An 18352-nucleotide genomic window follows, 5' to 3' on the forward strand; every position below is an offset into this window, starting at 1 on the left:
CAGTTGCTGAAAGCCTCTTTAATAGTGGGGACAACAACATGAACTCCACTTGCATCTGCAACCTCTTGGAGGAGAGGGGAGGAAAACACCCAATTTGCTGGAAATGCAGGTGTGTTTTCACCAAAGTTTTGCTTTGAGTTTTGTACAAGATCCCCTCTCTGTTAGCTGCCAGTGCTTACAAGTCGTTGGTTTCCATGCAACGATTGCTTAGGTGCAGAAACCACTGGAACACAAATATTTGATGAACTGTGACCAACAGCAGCTTCTATTGCTGCATCCCTGAAAGTTCAAGCTTTGATTTATATATTTTAAATGTCTATAATTATTCTGTCAGGGAGATGATTAACATAGAGGTTGCTTTCCATAAATAGGAGCCTTCTATTCATACCTTTCCAAACCTTTCAGCTTCCCAAAACTATTAAGCATCTGCCCACAGCAGCCAAGCAAAAGTAATTCCTGTGCTTTAAACTGTGACCAATAAGTAACCTTTTTGCTGGTTAATGATCCCACTGTGTGATGATACCATTTTATGATTATATTTCACCTTCCTCAAAATCAGGGGTGTGGAACATGTTCTTACCTGTCTTGACTCACTTGGTTCTCAATGGAGATTTACAGTGAGGATGGAAGACCTGGTCCCACTTGGCATCGAAACAAATTCTCCTTTCCCTCACTATTGCCAGAGCAAGAAGAACTAGAACAATTTTTGGGGGATGTGGACCAATAACCTGATTAATAAATGTCTCTGTGACATTTTGGTATCCCAGTTTGCCCAGTATGCGAGTCCAATCCAAACCTTAATGTAGCTGGGCAGTACAAAACCTGCAGCTTAGAGGGGGCACAGGACCTGGCCTGAGTTGGCAGATACACTGATCCTGGTGGGGTCTTGCTGGGGAGCCTTTCCAATGTTTTTTTTTACTAATTTGCTGGAAAAATAATCCCAAAGCCTAAATAAGGATCCTTTTTTTCCTCCCCCGTGTAATCGTGCAACATTCATAAATGTTATTTAGGTATGCAGCAAGCAAATTTCAACAGAAATGCTGTCATGCCATAGGGTTATAAAACTTCATTACATCTGTTATGAACTGTCTGTCTGTGGCAGGACCTAATTTTTCTTGATGTATTGGTTGCCCACAGCTTCTCAAAACTGCTTCTTACAACACTTCAGGGTGCTAAGACAGAGAAATGCAGGGATTAAATGGCACTGCTCTCCAAGTGGCTGATTGATGCTTTGGGGCTGTAGGATGCCCTTTCACAGCCTCCTTGTGTAGGTGGAAGGGGAGGTATAAATTTCATCCTCTCTCTCAGCACTTAGGAAGCTGATAGACTTTGTGTAAATACCTTTACCAGGGCAGGGTAATGTGAAGGTTTTAATTTAGAATTTAAGTTCCCACCTGCTCAGTGGACCTGCAGCCATACACAACATTATTATCATTAATACCAATGGAAGAAATATTTGAATACAAGTAATTTTTTGAAGAGAGATATTGGTGTGTTTAATAAGCAAATCCTGCCAAACTGGATGATGATTCCAGAATGCTAAACAATTGTTTAAATTGTGGAACATTTTGCATTTCAGCAGCCTTGTCACAATAAATGTAGATCTGTTGCTCTTTACACTAGTATGAAGGAAAGAAAAAAATGGGAATTTTAGCAATGCAAACTAGTTATGAGAGAATGAGCTTCACAGCTTACTTGGTTCCAGATAAATCTGGCAGATTCTTTTTCATAGTTGTCTTCTTGCCTATACTGAGGTTTTTGCTTCTGCAGGTCCTCCTATGTCTCCATGTCTGACATCACAGTTGCCTTCAATTTACGCAGTTAAGCTCAATTTGTTAAATATCTGCAAGTTCCTGCTTGTCCTTGCTGATTTTTCCTTGGCTTTCCTGACCACAGTCTGCCCAGATCATTATGTTTGGAAATTGCCTTGCCAAACCTAGATGTACAGCGTTGTACTAAAATGAGGGCATTGGCTTCTCCTGGCTCAGCTGGAGGTGGTGTGTGCAGAGCTGCTGTGCTGTGTGCAGGGCAGTGACTGAGCACCTCCAGCTCAGTGTGTTGGGCAGGGAGGCAGAGCCTGGTGCTGAACTGAGCTCCCTAACACCCAGCCCCAAGTCCTCAGCTGGAATCCCTGTTGGAGCAACTTTCTCAGTTCCTTTTGGCTGAGAGGGACAGGAAGGGCCTTGTTCCCAGGGCAGCCTGATGGAAGAGGCAGCAGGTTGATTTGGGATTTCATTCCAGTATGTCTCAGGATTGAGCCATTCAAAGTCAAAGTAACTTTAACAGCATAAACAATGTTAGAAATGTTTAGAAATATGTTTAACTTCTGTTTATTTATTTGTTTGGTTTTTTTTCTTCCAGCCAAACAAGTGTGTCCATCTGAAAAAATTAGCTGTGGAGACTTAAGCAACAAGTGCATCCCGTTGTCCTGGAGATGTGATGGGCAGAAGGATTGTGAAAGTGGAATTGATGAGGCTGGTTGCACTCCTGGTGAGTTAATACAGATACAACATATCCATGTAGGACTACAAAAGTCCTGGAGTGACTTACAAATTGCATGGATGATTTTCCTGCCAACAAACTTACTCTGCTTTGCAGCGCTAAGTGGTGACTTCTAGAACCAGAGAGGAAAGAAGGATTCTCCAGCTGGGGCTGGCTGGAGAATGCATGAACTCCATGAAGAATTAATTATTATTATTAGGGTTAACACTCAGGTGATATGGAAAGGACTTAAATAGGGTTCAAACCTTCCTCTGTGGTAGCTCAGCAGGTTCCTGCTATATCCCGTGCAGACTGGGGACAGACTCAGGCTGCCTTCTGCTGGGGCAGAATAGATAGGCCTGGACATTGATGGCTTGTTGGTTTCACTGGACAGAGAGAGAATGATGTACTCTGTACCCATAACTGCTTTAAATTCAGTCCCTAAATGGCCATTGCCTTTTATTAGGCCTTTCTGTGCTGAATGAAAGAGCCCTTTAACAGTGTTTTCAGTCTGTGAAAACTCCTGCACTGTGTGATCAAACCATTTCTCAGGCTGCCTTTTTGGTAGACCAAATTATTAGTTCTTTATGCTTCTTGATGTCAAATATTCTCTTTTGAATGAATGCTTGACTCATTCTTGTGGCTCCTTTTGGTATTCCATTTGTTTTTCCAACTTTGTTTTTACACAGACCACCAGAATTTAGGGAGTATCAGTCTTGCCAGTCTGTCCAGAAGTAAAATCACCTTTCTAATTTCTAATACTGTTTTTATTAAATTTTTTGTGTGCAAATGATCCCAAGCTTTTAAGAAGCTCACTAAGTTCTGTGTATTCACCCATCCCTCAATATTTCTAGTGTTGCATGCGGTATCAGCAATGTTACTTTTACTTCCAGGTTGCTGGTGAAAGAGTTGAATGGTTACATTCAAGCACAAATTGAAGTTTCTTCATTTGAAAACTGGATTTGGGGCTCTAATTCCTGCCCAGTTCATAATCCACATTATGTATTTTCTTTGAAGCTGTATAAGGAAATATGTTTTACATATTTACATTTTGTGGCTCTGAGTGGAGTGCTGTGGACAAATTTATTTCTTTGCACTCAGCTTTATCAAACAAAATATTATCAAACCTTTTTACTTTGTGAGCAACTTGTTCCACTATTTAGCTCTCTTTGTAAAAGTATTTTTTCTTAGTCCTTTTTTTCTTTTTCCTTGTATTGGTTTTCCATGTGAAACTCTTTAAGTGTTTTCTCTTTAACACATTAGTACATTTTATTTTCTTTGAATGGGAGGCTTGAATTAGAGACAAATTCAGAAGATAATTGTAACTGCTATTTTCCTGATATGAGTTAGTGAAATTAGAACCACTTTTAAATTAGAACCACCACACTGGTGGCTGCCTCCCCTGATTTAATGCTGCTGCTCACACCAGTGGGAATGGTCTCACTGAGTCTTTTAGTTTTAATAAAAATCTACTTGAAATTGCTTTGAACTTTTTTTTCAAAGTGTTAGGTAACCCCCAAAATGAATGTCAATATGTTCTGAATGCCACATAATTTCAGCATAATGATGCTATTAATGGATTTGGAAATAGCTGAGTGTTTCTGCTCTGGATGTTTCAGCATCTCTACTCTTACTTAGCTTCCAGTTTTAGTGCATGTGCAGGTTCTTAAAAACCTTTAAAAAAAATTAATCCAAGGACAAATTATCACATTTTGATGCTTGCTGGGTAACTGGTGAGAAATGAATTAGTAGCTTTCAACCAATGTCTAATGACTGAGCGTTGTCCCCATACACTGGAAATCTCTGCTGAGTCTGGCTGTGGGATGGGCTGTTCTCTGGCATGAGGACCAGGGGAAAAGGCATTGACAGGTAAACTTGGAGCATCCTGGGTGGGTGCAAACATCAAAAGCTTTCTAAGTCCTAAGATCTCAACTCAGCATCTTTCAGAGGTCAAAACTCGCTTTGAGAGGGAAGCAGGAGGCACTGCTGAATGGCTGTAGTGGGAGCACTTTCAGGGAGGTTGTCTGTCAAAAGAAGGTCTTTTCCTCATGGATGAGAACAATTGTGTGAGCTTGTGGAGGATTGACAGCTATCCTCTCCCTTATCCAAATCTGATAAACCTCACTAAGCCTATCCACTGATACTCTGTTAACATTCCCATTTCTTCTCTGGTTAGAATCCTCCTTTCTCTGTTTCCTCTTATCTCAGCAGCACACAGTATCCTGACCACTTCAGACCCCTTCTTCTCTTTGTTTTGTTAATTTAATCTCTGCACTCAGGTTTTTATTCTCATTTTATAAGAAGCTTCAGCACTGCCTGTCACCAGCAGCCCCTTGGAGCACAGCACCCTGTCACAGAGGCTGCACTCCTCACAGGGCTGACCAGCTTGTCTATAAATAACACATCTTGTTGGATAAATGTTTGGAAGGGGATTTATTTGTGCTCAGAATAATTTCTGTGGTGAGAGCCTGCATGTGCAATAAACAAGTGGATGATGACTTGAAGATGGTGTGAGTGAGGGCATCCAGAAGAAAAACCCCTAAGCTCTTTCCAAATCCATGTTAATAAAGCTATTACTGCAACCTCATGTGACACTTCAAAAATATTTTAACTGTGTATACTCTTGCTTTTTTATAGGAATAACTAGCTCTTGGATTTATAATTCTTCAAGGGGATTTAATATAGAGTTTATGAGCCTTATTTATGCCTGCATTTCTGCATTGGTAGTTTGTACCAGTAACAAGATTGTGCTGGTATCCAGGAGCAAAGCTTGGTTGTGCTGAGGCTGTGCAAGAACCTCTCCCTGTGTCAGAATGTTCACAGCCCAAGTTAAGGGAGGCTCTTCTGCAGGAGAGGACAGTAATTATTATGATACACAATCATCCAAAACTGTAGGAACAGTGTAGGTGTATTATGGTTCTTCCTCCTCCAGCAGTTTCCTTTCCAGCTACTGCTCTGAACCTTGTCATTCTGGCTGGATTTTTCCTCTCAGAATGATATAATTGCTTTTTGAACCCATGTGAAATGTACCTAGTGCAGACACTGGCACAGCCAGCTGGGGGGACAAAGCAGCTGTTCAGAGACCTGGGGACAAAAGTAGAGAAAATGAACGAGGAGACAATGGTGTGGTTTTCACCCTGTGGAAGAACTTGTCAAAGAAGCAATGCAAACTGAAATTCTTTCACCTGCAATGGATAAAGCAGCAGTGATCAGGGATCCAGATTTGTGTCTGCACAGGCTGTAGTTGCACTGGGAGTTAATTGCAGGTGTTAATCCTTGCACATAGGTAGTTAAGTGCCCGTCTAAATAATTGACTTCCAATAGACAGGCTTTAAGAACACTACTGACTTCCAGTGCACAAACAGTTTTTGAAAATGCAAATATCTGCCTTTTTTAAAATAAGACTATATAAAAAGAAAAATCTTATTTTTCAGTTTTTAGAGCAGAAGTAATTTGAGTCTTCACAATACCAGGTGTGTTGTAGTCATAGGTCAGGGTCAGCAGTCTTGAATTTGCTGGCTTGGAGGTGCTGGCAGCCTCCTTATTTCCCTGGTGAAGGTTTTCTGCTCCCAGTGCACCCAACCTTTGTCACAATGGATTGGACAAGCTTAGGACTGAGTTTACTGAGACTAAAAAAGAAATTAAATAGGAGAGGCTGTAATTAAAGCAACACAACTCAGGGTCCGTCTGGACTTGGCTAACTACTGCAGAACTTGTAAAATCTCTGCTGAGACAGTAAGCAGTGTTTTGTCAGCTGCTCAGGGATGCAGAGAGCACTTGAGAGTGGCTTTGGAAGAGAGGAGCTGCCATCCTGTACCAGCTGAAATGGCACTGAACCCCTTTAGTGCACACATGTCCCTCCTGAGAGGACTCTGGGATGCTCACAGAGAACAAGGCTCTGGCCCCATCTCTTCTGGCTGTGTCACTGGTTCTCACCTGAACCACTGCTTGCCCTCAATATGGAAATTGTGTCTTGGAGATGCGGACTTGGAAGTGCACCATTGTCCCCTTTCCCAACAGTTGGATGCAGTGAAATGATGAATTCATTGATATATTGACAGCAGAATAAGCTATTTATCTGTGGTTTATTCTGCTGAACTGTAGCACAGAGACAGTGATCATGGGGAACTTTTGCAGGCAATGGACATACTCACACTAACCTTGTGCAGTTGGCTGAGGTGAGAGCCAGGAATTCCTGCAGGAGCCTCATGCCAGTGACAGCCTTGTCACCCAGAGTATCCTCTTTTGGACCTTGGTCTTCAGGCTTTTCATTGCTGACCATGTATCTCAGAATTAGTTCTACATTTTCAGCCTTATGATATGATGATATGCCAGATTAAAAGTGAACAAGCTGGATAAAGGTTTTTTTAAATTTGTAAGGGAAACCATAGTAAGCACAGGTGTGCTCAGCTGTAACCATGTGTCCTTGCCATGGCAGCTCCCAGGCTTTGCCATGTATGTAGATCATTTACAGGTGGTGAACTTCCCACTTTTCTGGCACAGCTCCAGGCTCATGTGTTACTTTCCAAAAAAGCAGCAGCCCCTCCAAGTGAGACATCCTTTTCTTGGAAGGTCCAAGTGCAGAAAACTTTGAGTCAGCTCTTGCCAGTGCCCTGGTTAACAGCCCTCAGGTCAGCTGAGAACCATTGGCTGAAGGCAGAGTTTAAAGCAGGCTAAAGCTGTTCATCCCCTCCAGCAGATCCACCTGGTGATGAACCAGCTGAGGGAGGGAAATTGCAAAGCTGATTTAAAGTCACCTTCCCTCAGTCTGCTCCTGCACCTACGCTCACATGAAGTGACCTTTCTATTGACAGTTAAATTGTTTTGTCATCTTTTATCATTGTCTTGTAACTATAAAGAGCATCATGTTGTCCCAGCACTGTTTTCTTTTTTGTGCAGTAGAAGGTACCTGTATTTTGCAAGAGTCACACTCCAGTGCTCCCCACTGGGATTTGACTACACTGATCCAGTCCATTGCAGATCTCCTCTGAGCCCCTCTCCTACTGAGACCTTCTAACTTGGTGATAATGTGGCACTGATTTTATCTTTCATTGTGGTTTGATTAATGTGTGCTTTTGTCAAAGTTAGTTCTGTTCACTGCCTGTTAATGAATTAACATTCATTATGTGCTGCCCCTCAGTCAGCTCCGAGGGACATCAAACCCAAAGGATCAGATTTTGCCATGCATTCTCCCTGAGAAACCCACCAATTTTAACAGGGTTAAAATCCATAGCACCACAGTCACACCTGTAAAAGAAATATTTATGCACTGTCATTATTCATTATTTTAGTGTGTGATGAGAAGAAACATGGCTGGTCTGAAATTCCTGGCATTTTATAGAGGGTAGCTGTAGCTTCAGTGCACTTGCCATGGTGGAAGAATTTACAATTATTTTCAAGAAGGAAGAAAAGAATTGCTAGATTTAACAAATGCAAGTCCTTCATAAATAAGATAAGGTAGCACAGCAATGATATCCTCTGGGCTTTACATGATGTTTAATTACTGGACAGCTGGAGGGATTAATGCTTGTGCATTATGCCGTGGCTCTCAGAAATTAAACATGTACAGCTGCCACTTTATCACTGCTTAAAGTATTAGAGCTCCTTCAAAAGCAGTAGTAATTTGCAGAAAAATCCCCATTGTTATTTAGGAAAAATTTCAGCCTGTAATCATATTTGTCCTGAGTTCCTTCAGAACAAAATGGCGAGAAGGAGAAGAGATTGGGAGTTACTTTTAATTGCATGCTGACAGGAAAAGTGAAGGTAGCTGCATTTTTAATATATTGGATGCTCATTGTAATTAAACAGTATGTGAACTTAGGTTAGAGGTAAGACAGTCATTGTGTAAATCCAGAATTAAACCCTAAAGCCATGGCCCAAGCTGTGCCAGGGCTCTACCTGCAGAGGATGAGGGCACAATGGCTTTGCCTTCCTGCTGCTGGCTCTTGAGCTGAGGTTTATAAAGGAAGACATGTGGCACATCTGCAAACGGAGCTTCCAGCACTGAGTGGGGCTTTGGGGGTGGCCCTGTGCTGATCCTCCTCACAGAGAAATTGTCCCTATCAGTGTTCCATGAATAATTTATTCTCTAAAGCAGAGTAGATGAAAACACAGTCTGAAAACAAGACAATGCAGCAGTGGTACTTCTGCAGCGTTGCTCTGAAGGAGTGTGGGGGGAAAAAGGGGGATGCACGAGCACACTCACACCCCCACACAGACAAATCCTTCACACCCCAAAGGATCATTGTTCACAGGGGTCTGGAAGAAGGCTGTGAAACAGCTGCTTTTATACAAAGATTTGTGGATAATTAAAACTAAAGCTTAATAGTGCCAGACTGCAGGATACCTGTGCACACCCACACAAGCTTTGTCCTGCTGCTCTTTCTGCACTTTAGCTGGAGACATTGGCTCTGATTCTTCTGTCCAATCTCACATCATAGTGGCAGAGGAGCAAGAATTGGCCTGTAATTATGTTTATCTTTTGGGTAGTCTGTCTTTCAACAGTTAGAGCTCCTAGAGTTGAAACAGTCAAGAAATTACATCTCTTATTGCCAAATACAACAGTATTTCATGTCCCTGAAGTGCTTTCTTCATAAAATGCAGCTATAATTTTGAGCTTTTTCATCCAAAAAGCAAGAATCTGTTTAGTTTTATTCAGGGAAATCTTGCCAATGATGATGCTGTGATGGCAGATATGTGGGTAGGAGTTGCATCCTGCAGTGGCCACCAGTACATATGTGTTACACTAATTAACAGTTCTGCTTCCTGAGCATATGATCTGAAGGCTAAATCAAAATCAGTAGCCTGAACTCAGCACAGTCCTACGCAGGAGAGGACCATGTCATGTTTGATGCAAAAGGGAAAAAAAAAGAAGTTGGTTTATGAGTCATATTAACAGATAAAACTAATCTGAAAGTCATCTTAGTGGCTGAAATACTCTTTTTGTAGAGGATGATATAAGGGTTGGATTAACTTTGCTTTTACATTGCAAAGAAATTTGTTCATTAGATAAAATGTAATGAGAAAGGTTTAGTTCACAATAAACACCACTTCATTACCTTTCTTTGTTCCAATAACTTTAAAATAATTGCTCATGTTGAGTGTGAGTCTTCATCTCAGCCCAAATCCAGGAAAGTGCTGCTTTCTATTCCCAAATCATGGAAACTGCAAGGCAAATCCTACTGCCATGGAAATCTCATTGCTGTTAATGTGAGCACAGTCAGCACACGACCCTTACAGGTTTAATTGCAGGCAGTGTCACTCAGTGATTAAATTTTCCCTTTGAGTAGAAAATCTAATCCTGTTTTTTGAGAAATGATTGCCATTCTTTGCTGGAATTGTGGGTACATAGGTACATTGCCTACATCACGTACTAGCTGTGCCCCCTAATTATCACATAACTGAAAACAGTCAGGGGCTGGTTGTTTCCTGAGCAGTCTGTCAGTCTCTCCCCCTCCCAAAATCACCACAGGGGCCTTGTGTTTATGGACTTGGTCATTGTAGGATGTGCTTATTTTCATAGCCTTGAATGGGGCTACACCAAATTCTGCCAATTGCCTTGTTGCATCCTCAGTGCTTCTTTTTTCAGGTGCTTCTCCCTTCAGATCAGTTCTCTTGCAAACCATTTTATTTCAGAAGCATCTTTTAATTGTTATTGAACCTACATTCAAGCTCACTTTGGATCACTGTTCCTAGAGAAATGTGAGACATGGTTGGGTAAACTGGGGAGTTGAGAAGGCAAAGCTCTCAGCCTTGCCTTGTTTTGTCTGTGCTCCAGAAGAGTTAATAGTGCATGTTCCAAATGCAGCAAATGTTTAACAGTGAAGCAAACTGCAATAAGCAATATCTCCTCTTACAAACAGTTCCCATCAAGCAAAGTAAATTAGTGGAAATGGAAATTTTATGGGCACTGACCTCACTGTTAGCAATAAGAGTTCTGCTTTGTCCCTCACTGCTCAGGTGAGTTCAAACCTGTGAATCAGCAAGCTCCAGGATTCCCTGCTTGGTTATGGCAGCAGCTTATAAATGACTTGACTGATTCTGGGGAAATGGCTCAGCTTTCCCACTGGTTAAACTGAAACTATCCCTGTGCTTAGGAATGGGTAAGGAGCAAGTGGCAGCCAGTGACATGGCTGTGGAACCATGGGCTGGGGTTCCTTGCCTTTCCCATATTTCCTAAGAATAAACTCAGTTGTGCTGTCATTTGCCAATGCGATTGGAGTGTAGCTTTTAGGATTCTCATGAAGTCTTTCCTGAGCTGGTCATAATGAAAACAGGCAGGTCGTGTCTCTGTGTCAGCAGATGAGCAGGGAGTGGGAATCTGCCCAGTGGGTGGAAGGTGACATCCATAGATTGGCTTTTCCTGGCAAAATGTCTGTGATTTAAACTCCACAGTGGCAAAATTAAATGGTGGTTGTGCAGAAAAGTCCGTGCACAGAAACCATGTTCAGAAAATTCATAACCACAGGGAGTCCTGCTGAATCCAAGAGGTCTGTGTGTGCAGTAATGTGGGGTTTGTGTGCACTGTCCCAGGATGAAGCCCTGCTCAGGAATGCCCTGTTCTGCTTGCTGAACGTTCATGTATTCCTCAGAAATACAGAATTTTGTGTGATAATATTAGGGCAGATGTTAGTTTAATGGCTATTATCAGATGTTTCTGAGGGATTTGCCAATATAGTATAATTTGTAAAATTGCCATTTTAATAAGCAAGTCATGTCTAAGGGAATAGGAGTAAGCTTGTCCTGTACAGGCTCCAATTTTCAAAGTCAGGAAAAAAACTCACTAGACACTTCACAGCACATTTGTTTTCCAGTTAAATTTTGGCTAGTACCATCTGACTCAGCTGATTATATTCCAGTCAGAATATAAAAGAGTAATAATAATGTCTTTATCCTCATGAGATCCCTGTGGGGTGTCTTGGATGGTCACAAAAGCAGGAGAGCATTAACCTTTGGTATTTGGACCATCCATTTTTGTCTTTCAAGCTGCTTTATTTTACCCTTAAACCCTCTACACTGGATTCACTTGTTCATATTTTGAGGTCATTTTCAGTCATTTAGCCAGAAGAGCATCTGATAAACTTCCTAACCCTTTCCTGATTTGAAGGGAAAGTGAGGAGACGGCAAGTAGGAGTTGCAACCTTATTGCACATACATAAAATTAAAGACAGAGTGCAGAGTGTGCATGCTTTGTACATAAACTGCTTCTCTCTGTAAATTGGGAGTCGTAATTAATTGTATTTCCAGATAATTAAACCACTTGGAATAAATATATGAATCTCAGGAAATACATTCTAAATCACCAAATACATTTTTGAACCAACTATTATTTGTCAGCAGGGGCTTTGGCATCTGGTTGCTGGGTTATAATTAACTAATACTATGCAAATACTGCTGCAGAGAATGGGAAAATGACTGATTTGTGTTTGAGGGCAGCGTGTGACAAAGGCAGCCACCACATGCAAATATTAATTTGCAGGAGTGCGTGAGATGGCTCCTTAGCTCCATTAGTGACTTGAACAATATCAGGAATTACTATTCCTGCTGCAGCCTCCATCTAGATGGGCTTTTTGGTATCAATCACCATAGCAACAACCACTGGTGGGAGTGAGGCTGCAATTCCGCTGCATTATTCCCTCCATGGGAGGCCTGTCATTTTTTCAGAGCAATGAGCTTCAAGGTCATCTTCATTTACCTCCATCTCTTTTGCTGTCCTTCCTGGAGGGCAGCTTTCCATGGAAAACTTGTCCTTCCAGGCACAAATCCCTGCTTTAAAGACTGGCATTTGACAGAAGATCTGTATGAAATATTCAGCTATTTGGTAAGCAATTGACTGCAGGCAAAATAAATAATTTAGACCTGAAAATAAATACTAGTTAAGCAAAACTAACATGCTGACAGTGCTGGTAACTGGGAGTTCCAATATCATCTACCCTGTCTGCACTGTGACCTCCTTATCCATGGCCCAGCTCAGAGATTGGTTCTTGTGGGCTGGGGGAGCTGGGCTTGCACTTGGGGCAGAAAACCTGGGCAGATGGAGCTCAGGAATTCCACCCCTCAGCCCTGCAGAACTCAAATCCTAAATCTCAGAGCTTGGGAGAGTTTCTCAAGTCCAGCAGCCTCCCCTGCCAGTGTTGAAGCAGCCGTGAATCAGCAGCAGATCTCTCTCTCGCTGATGCAAATGTTGGTATGCACAAATCATCCTTTGCCTGCTTTAGAAGATCCATTATCAGATTTAAACAAACATAAATTTTCAGACACATGTCTTTAAGTTGCTTTGGGGACAGTGTCAGAAAAATACAGTGTAATAATTCATCTTATCTTCTTGTCTTCAGCATCAGTGGATAATTGCTGCTATCCACTTTACCACAAATTTTACCAAATAATTATCATTATTTAAGCCATTCATGTAATTTCAAGTGGAAATGGCTCTTTTGGAGAAGAGATGAATTAAATACCTGAGTCTTACTGAAAAGCTATAAAATCTTTAATTAGAGATTAGCAATGACAGCAGTCACAGTCCATTGTACATAGGCTCCTGGTAATGATGGACATACCATTTATCTCGTTTTTTCAATTTTATCTAGATTTGAGGATCCATGCTTGGTAGAGTTGTCCACTGTAGAAATGTTATGTACAAATATATATCTTTTTGAAATGACAGCTTTTAATGAGCACCCTGTATTTTTAGAGAATTCTACATCTTGAGAGCATTCTACTTTTTTCTAAAAGCACTTAAAAAGCATCTAGCAGAATTATCTGAATTTTTTGGTGCCGTGCCTGAGCTAAGAGTGTCCCTGCTGCACCAGACTCTCACTAAAGCCTCTGGTTAAATCCTGGCTCTGGGCAAAAGAGAACCAGCCAGCACTGAAACACTAACTCCACAACTACAATCTCTCTGATCTTCTGTTATTTTATTATTTTTAACTTCCTCTATCCCAAGGCTGCTTCTGCTCTACTCTCCTCAAGAGAAGTGACAAGAGTACAGCTGCAGGCTGTGAGGCAAAAACTGAGACAGTTGTGCTCTACAGATTGGCACATAGCACAGGGCAAGAATTAATGCAGAATACCTCTGGTATATTTTGGATATAGGCAAAATCACATCTACATAATCACTTATGTGTGATATTTTACTGCTGAAACTGTGAAGAACCTTTTAACATTACAGTGTTCTACAGTAAACTGGTGTTACAGTTATGCTTTGAAGACTGTTGGTTAAACACATCTTTACAAACACTGCCAAGATTTCTATTGGGATCACTCATGTTTGAAGTAGGCTTTGAACCTTAAGAGTAAAAGATTTATTAATTTCTTCCATGCTAAAGAAACCAAATTATTATTTGATTCCTTGGTCTTAAGTGAATCAGCTTACAATAGGATAGGCAGCAAATTTGGAGAATGCAAACAAATTGCTCAAGTCAAAAAATACCCCAGTGATCATTTAATTACTATTGGCACATTTTCTACTGAAATGCTCTGGATGCAATGAAATACCGTAGCGATGGGACTGCGAGGTACCCTGACAGATTGATGGAAGGGGATGTGAAGTAAACTGTCCCTGGGGCTTTCCTGCCCCATGCCCATCTCTCCAGGTGCTGGCTAAGATAATTGGGGTGTTTATAGATTGGGCTCTTGGTGCCAGGCGGTGCCGCAGGAGCCGGCAGCTCTGCCCGGGCACAGCTCTGCTCCCCGGGGCTGGCAGCTGCAGCCCCGGCCTGACCCTGCCCTGCCCTGCGATCTCAGCTGTCTGTCGGGGAGGATGAGTGAACGGTGAGGGGTTTTGGGACTCTTATCTGCCCTGCCATGGCAGCAGCAGAGCACGGGAGGGGTGGATGGAGCTCTCTGCTGGAGGCAGGTGTGACCCAGAAGGAACTGCTTAATCCCCCTCTAAGTACTGTGGGGGTGGAGGGGGGAGTTTCCAACAGCCAACCTGCTGTGCTTGTTCGTGGAGAGAGGACTTGCAGTCTTTGGTGCTGGCATCACACTGGACTTAATTTTTAAAAAGAAATAAAATAATCATGACCGTGCAATTTTCTAGCTAGCAATTCTTAGGCTTCACTGAGAAAGTCCTCATGAGAGGTTACAAAAGCTGAACTGCTTCTACTTTCCGGCTGTGATTATCAGTAATTTTATATCTGTACTGGGATTTGTAGGTGCAGAGGAGCTTTTGTGCAAACTTCTATTGTCTGTATCCCACTCCTGTGTTTATCAGTCGCTAATTTGCCAATGCAGCAGATTTCTGAAGGGAAATATGTACAAACAGGAGGAGGGGTGGACCAGGAAAACAACGACAGGAAAAAGAGGGGCTCATTACAGTTGGTGGAAAGGAAATTCATGCACATTTAGAATGTGCAAATTATTACAATCTTGCCCAAACATTAAGGATCAAAGAACTATGCAAGATTTTGCTATTTCTGAGATTCATCAAAATAATGCCAGAAAAGCAATTTCTTCTTCTCAGCCTTTACCTGTTACAGAAGCTGTACATAGCCATAGAAATATTCCTGTTTTCCCACTATCATTTTAAAATAGATCGGTAAGATTCTAACTGTTACCTTGAATTTCCACTTTATGGAGGAATGTTCCATATGCAGTTCCATGTTAAGTTATATAGCTGTGTACTCATCAGCAGGGTTAACAGATGATTTCTAGTTATGGGGTAAGGATAGAGAAATCTTCTGAATGGAGATAAAGAGCAGAATTTGGGTGATAGAGCATTTTAATGGTCTCAAGTTTGCCATGAAAGAGAGGAAAGTTTTTAGATGCTTCTCCACCAGACTGTGCTTGTATTTCATGTCCTTATGAGAAGGATTTACCTCCTAGTATTAGTTCCTTCTGTTCAGAGAGGAGAAACTGTGGCTGTCCCAAGGGACAGGTGCCTGTTGAGGGCATCTCGGTATCTAAAATCCTGTACCAAGTGCAGAAGGAGCCGAGCAGCTCCTTTGGTGCCTCGCTCTGTTGCGTTCTGTGATTGGTGTCAAGTGGGGCAGCTGAGATTCTCTTTAACATTTCTTCCTGCTGGAGAGAGCCTGGGTCCTGGCCAGTGCATGGCAGCATTGCAGCAAGGAAGGCAATCCTCTTTCTCTTCTAATTAGGTGGATTGCTGTGCTCTAACATCTGGAAAACCTGGGGCTAAATGGGACAGAGCACAGGGCAGGAGGGGAGAGGTGTGTGTGTATATATACATCTTTTATATATATGTATGTATATATGTATGTGTGTGTATTCATGTTCTGATGTAAAATGAGAGGCTGCTTAGGTTATCAGGCAGAGCCCAGCGAGCTTGCCAGACAAAATGTAATTAGGCATCTTTGCAAGTGGGCATGTTCCTAACTGCTGGATAAAGACTGCTTTATTCCCAGGTATAAACCAGACATAATATTGCAGTAGAATCCCCCTGGGTTCCTGTCACTGGCTGAAATCTGGGGTATGACAAGTCTTTTAGAGGGATTCTGCTGCTTTCCAGGTGCAATTGCCATAGCAGTGATTGGTACCATCCAAATGGTGTGGTCTAGTGTAGGGGCTAGATTACTAGCTTACTGCAGATATGGCAATAAGTAGTTCTGCTTCTGAAGACAAAAATTTCCCAAGTGCAATGTAAAAAGAAAAAAAAGCTTATTGTAATTTATATGCATTTATATTTATTGTACTTGTAATTTATCAAAGCCATAACTTCCCTGTAGAGGGCTGAAACTACAGAAGAAGAATTCCTTTATAAGTAACTACCTCAAAGTACTTACGGAGAATTTCTTCCATGGTTTTGGTTCCCCCACACCTTGATGGAATCAAGTGACTTCAAACTGCACTTTGTTGGAGTACCTTAAAGTTTAATTTGAGCAGGCATCTCTGGTTCAGCTGTCCATTAGGCTTGCAGAGGAGAGTGCTCCACTCAGCTTATATCTGACAAGCGCCTCATTTGTATGTTAATGTTGAGTTGTGATTTCCAGGGAAGGCATTCAGCGTGTTGTAAAGGGCCTTACTGGCAGATTGCAGCTAAATTGATGCTCGACTCACTAAATATTTACCCTACACATCCCACTTAATATGTCCAAAACCAGGCATACTGTGAAATCCTGAAACCTGATTCTGTGCTTATGAAAGTCAGGAAGCTGGTAATGTCAGCGTGGAGCCAAGTGGAGCCCCGGCACTGCCGGCACAGCCCCAGCCTCTCCCTGCCACCTTCCCATTCCCTTCCGTGCTGCTGCTCCTGCCCGGGGCTCCCCCGGCTGCTCCTCAGTGCCAGGACAGCGCTGCCCCCACCTCTCTCACCCGCAGTTCCCACAGCCCTGCTGCCCCTCCTTCTCCAGGGCTGCTGTGGTCCCTAGAGGATGCATCCTGAGGAGCTGAGGAGCGCTGTGGCCCCACCAGCTCCTTGTCTCGTGGTAACCACTGGGAGAAGTGTTTTGGGGTAGGACAGCCCCGGTAATGCCTTTGTGCCTGTGCCCTCAGACATCCCTAATGTGCTAAAGCTGGGCCAGTGGTGAGGGCTGGGTTGGAGACCTCCCAGCTCACTTGTTTGTTTTTATTCCCAAGCCTGTTCTCCCAACGAGTTCCAGTGCAGTAACAAGTCGTGCATCTCCATCATCTTTGTGTGTGACGGTGACAATGACTGCGGGGATGGCAGCGATGAAAGGAAGTGCTCCCCTCTGACCTGCAACCCCAACGAGTTCCAGTGCAACAACAGCATGTGCATCCCAGAGCTGTGGGTGTGCGACAACCAGCCCGACTGCGAGGATCAGTCGGACGAGTCCATGGAGACGTGCGGCTACAACGCCAAGGCCCTCAACACGTGCGCGGCCCACGAGTTCCAGTGCGGGAACGGCGAATGCATCCACCTCAACTGGAAGTGTGACGGGGACGAGGACTGCAAGGACAAGTCTGATGAGCAGGACTGCCGTGAGTGTCTGCAGGGGCAGGGCCGAGGGCTCTCTGGGCTGGGGTGGAAGGGCCATGAGGCTGCCGTGGGCGGTGTTTGAAGGCAAGGCTTTGATGTCTGAGCAGCAGCTGTGCCAGACAAGGAGCGCTTGTGTCCCACAGAACATGGCTGGGTGCCCAACCCCGCAGGGTCAGGTGTATTCCACACTCCTTTTGTGCTTTTTCCTTGAGAATCCATAGAGGAGGTGTAAGAGCTGTTGGATGGTTCCATGCCTCAGAAGAGTTCTATTTCACTAGAAAGACAAGGAGTGAAAAGTGGGAAAAATGTTCAAAGCTCTCCAGCTGCATGGTGGGGTCACAGCCCAGAGGTTAGAAACTGCTATGCTAAAGGGAATATATGATCAGCAGGAAAAAAAAAATCATTTTCTGCTTCTGAAGTTGGAGTATACTGAACAAGGCAGTCAAGAGAAGTACTTCTGAAGAATCCAGTTTGAAAAATGCATTTTGAGCTTGGCTTGATAAAGGCAGAGAGCTAATAAATAATGGATTTCTTTTCAGCTGGCTTCATGCATTTAACAAGTTGGTGTTGGTATGTGTGGTATTTTGAGCATTTCATCCATTTTTAGCCACTAAACTGTTCAAGCTGGTCACTTACCTGAGGAAGGAGAGGGAAGAAAACAAGAGCAAAATGTTTTGCTAGAATATTCATAATGACAAGATTGAAATTAAATATTTAGATAGCTGTTTATATTTAGCAGCTCTGACATTGGGCCACCTCTGGGGAGGAAGGCAGCAACCAGCTAGAAAACCCAGGGATTTTTGCAAGGTATCTAAGAAAGTGTATCACTTTTGCCAGCACCATCTTTTCATACCCATGACACCACCAAGGCCAGGCTGGTGAGCAGCAGTGTGGGAGAGCCCTTCAAGGAGCTGGGGATCAGCCTTCCTTCCAGGCAGAGAAGCAGGTGTAAATTCAGTGGCTTCTTTAACAAGAGAA

The 18352-nt window shown here is 42.8% G+C and overlaps 1 protein-coding gene across 1 annotated transcript in view; it reads left to right on the plus strand.

Annotated features, from left to right (window-relative positions):
* The window catches only part of LRP8 (LDL receptor related protein 8), a 171621-nt gene that overhangs the window by 130205 nt on the left and 23064 nt on the right, over nt 1-18352 (plus strand). Inside the window, exons 4-5 of the mRNA XM_053950707.1 lie at nt 2362-2490; nt 17014-17376. Of these exons, the coding sequence (XP_053806682.1) occupies nt 2362-2490; nt 17014-17376 (492 nt within the window). The remainder of the gene's footprint in view (nt 1-2361; nt 2491-17013; nt 17377-18352) is intronic.

Source organism: Vidua chalybeata, chromosome 9 (genome assembly GCF_026979565.1).
Source record: "Vidua chalybeata isolate OUT-0048 chromosome 9, bVidCha1 merged haplotype, whole genome shotgun sequence".
NCBI lineage: Eukaryota > Metazoa > Chordata > Aves > Passeriformes > Viduidae > Vidua > Vidua chalybeata.